Source organism: Adiantum capillus-veneris, chromosome 5, assembly GCF_014529385.1.
Source record: "Adiantum capillus-veneris isolate H3 chromosome 5, ASM1452938v2, whole genome shotgun sequence".
Classification (NCBI taxonomy): domain Eukaryota; kingdom Viridiplantae; phylum Streptophyta; class Polypodiopsida; order Polypodiales; family Pteridaceae; genus Adiantum; species Adiantum capillus-veneris.
The window spans coordinates 17,731,976-17,739,693 of record NC_140935.1 but is presented as its reverse complement, the minus strand read 5'-3'; the positions used below and the strand labels follow the sequence as shown (position 1 = coordinate 17,739,693).

General features: G+C 44.8%; 1 protein-coding gene across 2 annotated transcripts; it reads right to left on the bottom strand.

Moving 5' to 3' along the window:
- Positions 1-2,283: 2,283 nt before the first annotated feature.
- On the bottom strand, positions 2,284-6,297 carry LOC147456945 (uncharacterized). Of its 2 annotated transcripts, none has more exons than XM_086512013.1 (4): positions 6,141-6,297; positions 4,732-5,839; positions 3,707-4,003; positions 2,284-2,905 (listed from the first exon to the last, which is right to left on the bottom strand). In XM_086512013.1, exons 2-4 carry the CDS (start codon positions 5,715-5,717, stop codon positions 2,641-2,643), a joined length of 1,548 nt encoding a protein of 515 aa, XP_086368139.1. In that variant the 5' UTR covers positions 5,718-5,839; positions 6,141-6,297; the 3' UTR covers positions 2,284-2,640. The 2 variants fall into 2 exon arrangements, with proteins under 2 accessions (XP_086368139.1, XP_086368140.1); XM_086512014.1 differs by lacking the exon at positions 6,141-6,297 and adding an exon at positions 5,932-6,125.
- Positions 6,298-7,718: the final 1,421 nt, after the last annotated feature.

Genomic DNA, 7,718 nt, shown 5'->3' with positions numbered 1-7,718 from the left:
GAGAGAGAGAGAGAGAGAGAGAGAGAGAGCTTTAGGGTGGATTCATATTAGGCGACAGAAGAGAAATGCAAAGGGGCGTGGATTCTTCATGGCGAAACTTGATTGGCTAGATTTGAGGCACTCTTCCACCAGGCCCTCCATTTTTCTTCCGACCCCCCCCCCCCCCCCCCCCCCCCCCCCCTCTCGGAAGAGTTGATGGCCTCTCTCAACCCCCTTCACTTTTTCACTTTTCCTCCTCCACATTGTTCACACTAGGCGGTGGAAGATTTGCGAAGTCTTGTTTCTTCCGCCGCTTCAGTCTGAACCCAGCCTTATTAACATCTTCTAGAGGCCGAACTCGGTCTATGAGACAAAACCATGTACATGTGTGTATCCTCTCGATATCCAAAAAAGGATAAACGTGCTGAAAAAGGACTGAACTAAAGTGATACAAGACTAGAGGTGAGGTGGTACAGTGCTGCAGTGATCAGATAAGAGGTGGGATAATACATGTGCCAGTATACTGAGGGGATGGAGCTCAACTCTAGTAGATGTGAAACTATATGCTCAGGGGGTACAATGATGAGATGCAATCTAGCTCCATCCGGTAGAAATCTGAGGGTGTAGGGTATCATGCATAGGAGGGTGAGCCCCTGTAGTATGGCAGCCGGGTCGGAGAAGACTCGTTGTATCTCTCTTTTTGTCTGGCCTCTGGTAGATCTCTCTCTGGTGTGCTCGTCGAGCATGATATCCCTTTGCTCTCGGTCGTCTCCTGGCTTGAATCACACCTGCCTACTGGAGAGTGACCCCTCTCTGAAGTCATAGCAAAGTGGTGCTGGAGTCGCTCTATGAAAGAAATCTGTAAGCTGGGGCTGCCTACTCCCAATGGATGACTGTAGTATTGGGTCTCTCTGTCTCTGAATCTCAAGGAGAGAGAGCCCAAGTTGTCTCTCGTCTCTGGACTCTATAAGCTCAGCTCTCTGAGTGTAGGTTGTGCTGAAACAGGGCAGGGTAGCAGCTGCGGATATCCTGGTAAGCTCGGAGGTGTGCTCGTCGAGCACAATATCCTTCTGCTCTGGGTCGTCTCTTGGCTCAAATCACACCTGCCTACTAGAGAGTGACCCCTCTCTCTGTAGTCGTAGCAAAGTGGTCCTGAAGTCGCTCGATGAAAGAAATCTGTAAGCTGGGGGTGTCTACTCCCGCTGGATGACTGTAGTATCAAGTCTCTATGTCTCTGAATTCTCAAGGAGAGAGCGCCCAAGCTGTCTCTGGTCTCTGGACTCTATAAGCTCAGCTCTATGAGTGTAGGTTGCACTGAAAACAGGGCAGGGTAGCGGCTGTGGATATCCTGGTAAGCTCGGCATCTACAAACATAATGCTCCTCGCTCTCCGCCTCTGCTGTGCATTCCCTACATATCCTCTGGTCTCTGGGAGTATGTGATGCTCAGCCTGTCTCAATCTCCAAGAGAGGCCTGCCAGATACACACATCTAAGAACAAAAGGGACGGCTATGCCAGCGCTCTGTCAAGCACATAAGAGAGAGAAGCTCTGCCAGAGAGAGAAAGTCCACTGTGGATGTGAGAGAGAGAGAGAGAGAGAGAGAGAGAGAGAGAGAGAAATAAAATGAAATGTTATATTAACGCCTTCAAAAGGCCAAAATGACCTGTGAATCTGACATCATGTCTGGGTACGGAAATTACAAAGAACTAACACTAAAACACTATGTGTTAGTGTTACTCAATGCCTGCTGCTTCAATGCACTTCCGAGAGAGAGAGAGAGAGAGAGAGAGAGAAATGAATTGAAATGAAATGTTATATTAACGTCTTCAAAAGGCCATATTGACCTATGAGACCCGAAAGTTACAAAGTGGTGGATCTGATACAAAGTCAGAGTAACAAAATAACCTAACAACAGTACAAAACAAAGATATATACTGTGGGGTCCTAAGCTGGTTGATGTGAGTCAAGCAAAAACTAAGCAGAGAGAGAGAGAGAGAGAGAGAGAGCAGCTATGTGTTACAGTGTTACTCGATCCCTGCTGCTTCAATGCACTTCCGACACGGCGCACAAATATTTGCAATATTAAGGGAAAAAATCACTTACAAAGAATTCCTCTCAAATTTAAGCATCCCTCTTACATCTAAACAAATTTCCCACTCACCCACAACAACCAGACAACTTCCTCAAAAATGACTGGACAGAACACAACTGGTACCACAAGCTGGCCTCAAGCGAATGACAAACATTATAAATTTTTTCAAGCCTGCGGCCATATAAGATGCATTGCAAGTCATACAAACATGATAATACACAAGAAAAATGCTAAATTAGAAACATTTCTTGAAAAGAAAATGATTTCAACAGTATATGTATTGTATATGTCACCAAAGGGACTGCACATTTTGCAGCCCCGAAGAAATGTTAAGCCCTACTCTCTATATCAACAGTGCAATCCCGCCCAATGTGGCAAAAAGAGTGTCGTCGAAGAAAAAAGACACTCCCAATAATAGACTTCCTACATCACATGCTTGGAAGCAGGGCTTCCTTAGCATGCAGAAAAATGGATGAATGATACAAGGATCCAACTATGTTTGATGATGCCACCATTCTTGCCCCAGCCTTAAATGTCTGTGAATGCAACTGTTAATTACCTGCTTACATTCACTGGGCCGCCCATTGTGGCACACACAATTTAAGAAAGCTTGTGAGCAGCTCACTGTATTTGTCCGGAAACGTCCTAAAATGGTCGACATGCGGTGAGCATTGAAAGTTGCACGCCTTCACCATATGCCCGGCCTTCCTCTGCTCTTCAATAAAAGATTCGACCGATTTTGCAGGAATCACAATGTCCGCACTACTATAAATGTACAACTGAGGACAGGCGGGTTGTTGACTTGCTAGCACCGATACCACATCCTTCAATCGTCTACACAAAAAAAAGGCCAATAATAATGATGAATTTACAAATGTCAAGAGAAATGATAGCAATGCAAGAGCATATTGATGACATCCAGAAGAAAATCAAGCCACAAAACAAATACAAACATGTTGTTCCAATCCTTCGCCTTCACACCATGTACTTTGGGATTGGATTACGCCCCACAATCACGATGTCACTTGTTGTCAGCTTTACGCTACAGACTAGGCCCCAAGAAACAGCCCCTTCGTAGAGTGAGGTTTGATGACTTTTACTCAATACCAGACTGCAAATACTTTACACAACGAAAGGTCGTAGGCAAGTGTTTGAAGAAGATGGGAATCGAAGGTCTGGAAGTTGAATTGGAAGACTCACAAGGCTGACCATATGAAACACACATGACTACCATTTACACAATATCGGACTGCATATACACTAAATGTATTAATCCCCCCTAAAACTTTCCCTACAGAGATGCATAAGAAGCACACACCGTTACCTCATATTAACAAGCGGGCTCATGAAGCACAGATAGCACGTGCAGATAGGGTACGTAGAGCACACCACGGGCGCGGCCAACATGGCGACAGGGGTGTGTGGACAGCAGGTCTATATTCCTAAGGTTGGGTGGACAGTTCTATTCTCAATGCTCCAATGTCAAAGAGCTCTCAGGAGAGCTCTTCCCAGTGGATTAAAGCAGAGGCGTACGACACCTTCATATCACACATAACTACCCTGCATGAAAAATTTAATGCCAGACATTAAAGCCATCTGCAGCATATAAGTCTTTTAAAAGGGACCTCAACTTACCGACTGACATATGGTATCTGCAGAAACACAGAAAAAAAATTCTCCAACATTGCCAGAAGAGCGGTTTCTTTGAAACTTGGCTTCGGTTGCGAAATCGCACCATTCCAATCATCGGCACCACAAGACTGCAGCATTTGCGTTGCCACACTGCCTTTTTTCAACAAGGCCGCAGAAAAGCCCGAGGCCCAAACATGCGGATCAGGCCTTGCCGAAGGTGCAGAATCGACCACGCACCCTTTTATCCTATCCAGAAGGTCGTCTCCTTGGCTGATGAGCCTTTCAAGCACAGCACCGTAACTGAAAAACCATTGTATTGTTATGAATATCCATCAACTTTGTAAAGCAAGAAAAATCTGAACTTGAAGGTTTCTCAGAAGAAAGTTGCTAAGAAAAGTTTTTCAAAAAGTGAGCGGTGAAGATATCAAATGAGTAACACACTTAACAGACATAACGAGCACTTTCAGCTTCACTTAAAACAAAGAAGGTAAGTCGTAAGGACTTTGTATTGTTTTGACAAGTTTGTTTCGTGCGATATCGTGTCCTTGCAACAATACACACAATCCCATTCAGGTAGTGATAGAAACATTAAACAAACAGGTCCTGGATACTACATCCCTAGACAACTGGACGAGCGCCTCAACAATGTTCGGCCACTGTGAATGGGCCCTGCCTGTGAACACACCCTTAGTTGAAAAGATATTAAGACCGGCAGTTAAATAGGATTCCTTAACCACCCTTCCTGATCCCCGGACATTGCTAAGGCGCCCATCCAGATGTCTAGGGATGTAACACCAAAGCAGCCGACCATACTTTGCTCGAAAAGCATATGCGAGCTGTAACCCCTAAGAGAATTAATGTGCCAGCAAGTTCCGTAGAGGTTGCAATGTTTAAGGGTTACATGGGTCTGGGGAGTGCTCTAGAAAATTAATACCAGATATGACATATGGCAAGCCTACCCATCAGGAAGTTGAGATACTAGTATGGATCATGCAAGCGAAAAGAGAAAAAACACACTTTACACTTACGTCAGCCAGCCTGTGTTGCTGAATGTGTGAAAAATCACAATCTTTTCATCATTGCCTCCACTGGCATCTTCGTTAAACCACTGCACCAAATTCTGAGTAAGAACATCCACATGCTTCTCAGCTCTATCTCCCGCTTTCAAAGTCAAGAGGTCCTTCATGGGAACTACGAACGTGACTGCATGAATTCCTCTGGATGTATACCAATCTGCATACCTTTTCAAGTGCCTATGCTCAGCTCCAAGCCATCCCAGTAAAACAACAGCCACCAAAGGCTTTTGCTTGACTGGCGGCTTCTCACCATCATCCGAGTCCGGGTTCTGTACTGGGCCTTGCCACATGTGCAGAAGAGATGTAGAAGCCATTGGAGGATTCGAATATGCGCCATATAGAAGCGCATGCAGCTTCTCAAAGTGAAACATGTGTGGCAGTCTTGGAAGTGAAAAATCTGTGACCATACGATGCTGTCCAGCGATGAGGGCATGCCAGTTATGAGCCATCATTGGATGCTTCCAATTTCTCCATCGGAGATGCGCAATTGCATCTGATGGGCTTATGTGAGCTGAGACTGCATCAAGCAGGGGCCTATATGTCATGCAAGGAAAATTCTTTGTCAGATGATAGACCTCTTGAATGGGCCGAACAACCCCTTGCCTGTAGATTTGACCAAGTGAGATTGTCGATTCAGGCTTGTAGAAGCGCACTGCGGAAGACTGAGATGTAAAGGGCGAAAATGGTATGATATGGGTAGCTGAGGGGAGAGGAGGTTGCCCACACGCAAGGGACTCCATCGGAGGAGAGTCTGGAAGGCTAAAACCAAACTCAAAAGATGTAGGTGCGTAGCGAGAAGATAACAGAAGAGTTTGACCCATCACACTGGTAAATGATCTCAAACAAGACTTGTCAGGTAAATCTGAGGATGCAGAAAAGGTTGCCATAGTGGCAAGAGCTGTGATCGATCCATGGAGTCTGTGTGTCAAGACTCCCATGAAGCTACCAAGAGGCCCAGGCACAAACCCAACTATGCAACACAGTCGAGCGGCTTGGCACAAACCAGGATCACACGTTGAAGAAGCACCGGATGGCAAAGCAAGCTTATATCTCCAGCAACCTAACACGCACACATAGGCAGCCATTAATATGAATTATATGATGACCAAAGTGGAGATAATCATAAGCACCAAATCAGATACCATCACCGACCTGATAACCCTAAATAGGAGGCTAGAATTAGACATAGAAGAATGCAATTCACAACGAGAGAAAAACTGAGAAGTTGGGTGTGTGTGTGTGTGTGTGTGTGTGTGTGTGTGTGTGGATTTACAAAAAAAAAAAAGTGTGTGTGTGTGGTAACCCTAAACCATCAAGCGAAAGAGTACATGAACGCAAAATGCAGTACCAAGAATGCATACCTGACAATGCAGTATGAGGAGGGCTCGCTGTGTGTGAAAGAAGAAGGCTTCGAAAGCTCGAAGAGTCGAAACCTCCAGGTTGTGGCCGCAGAAGCACAGGAGAGAAATGCACGCGGCCACGCTTCGACTTTATCAAAAGTACCACGCCAGCATATAGCGCCCAACACATGCACAACCCAGCAACGCGGTGCACCGAGATTTGAACTGGTCACGTTTGCGAACACTCACATCTTCATTATGTTGGATTTTTTTTTAGCACACACGGCATATTCCCTTATGTAATGCTTCCTCTTTGAATCACTACTTGCCACATGGCACCATATTTGCCTCATGTCTATCTAGGCTTCAAGCCAACATTGCGGCACAAGATGGATGCCACATGTCAATGCTTCGCACAGGGTATGGATCATGTGTCCTGATTATGGCAAATAGATTCAAGTGGACTTGGCCACCAACAACTTGCACCTTAGCTTGTAGCACTGCCAAAATGCTAAAGTATAATGGCTTTGATTGGAGTATTTCCACGGCTATTCCATTATCAGTTGCATTATCTTTCCAGCATGATTGTTGTACAGATAATGCTAATAAGTAGTAGTAGGGTGGATTGTTTTGTTGGCTGTAGCAATTGTAGCTCAATGCATGTAACAACCTATGTTGCCTGTGAGACAGGGAGCATCGACATGCAGACATTGCAATCATCCACCAGCCTCAGCTCCCTTTCTTCAACCATTCTTTGAGACCTCCCGTGGTGGGCCCCACTATATGGCCACCCAAGGGGCAAGGATGCCCAATGTATTGCCCATATGAGCACCCTCACTCATGGAGCTAGGCATGCCTCCTAGCTTGCATCACCCTATGTTGGCCAAGCCTTTGTTTCCACCATCCACGATGTCCCCAACCCTCTTGCAAATGCTTGCTCCTCCCCATTCTTGGAACATTTTATTGGTCCATTGTTTTTGAAGTTGACACCTCTCCTAGCCACTTCCATGATGGTGTGTCACCTAGAAAAGGACCATACTATCTTCCACCCACTTGGATGGATAGATCTAGGACTTGGCCATGCTCCATATTGGCAAGAATAATAGCGAAACCCTACCAAAATAGTGTCATAATTGTGTGTGTGTGTGTGTGTGTGTGTGTGTGTGTGTGTGTTGTTGTTGTTGTTGTTGTTGTTGTATACTTATACACAAAAAAACATAAAAGTTCAAAAGATAGCTGGCTTTAGACAAAGGACAGAAATTAACACAAAAATGACTCAGTCTTAGATTGATTTTTGTACATCAAAGTGAGAATGAAGTATCATTCTAGTGTTTTTATACATGGAATAGTCAAAAAAAGGGTTCTAAAGTAGAGGAGGCCAGGTTCTTCAGTGTTGGACAGCAGCTAAGCCAAAAAGATCATAAGCAAAGATAGAATTCTCACCAGCATCCATATAGACAAGACAACAAATTCGTTAGCCTTGAATACGCATTACAGGTGTCAACGAACCTATCAGTTATTATCTATGTCCTACTTAAAAACCCTTTTAACTTAAACCTATTATCCTTTTTAGATTATATCATGAAAGAGTAAGTATTT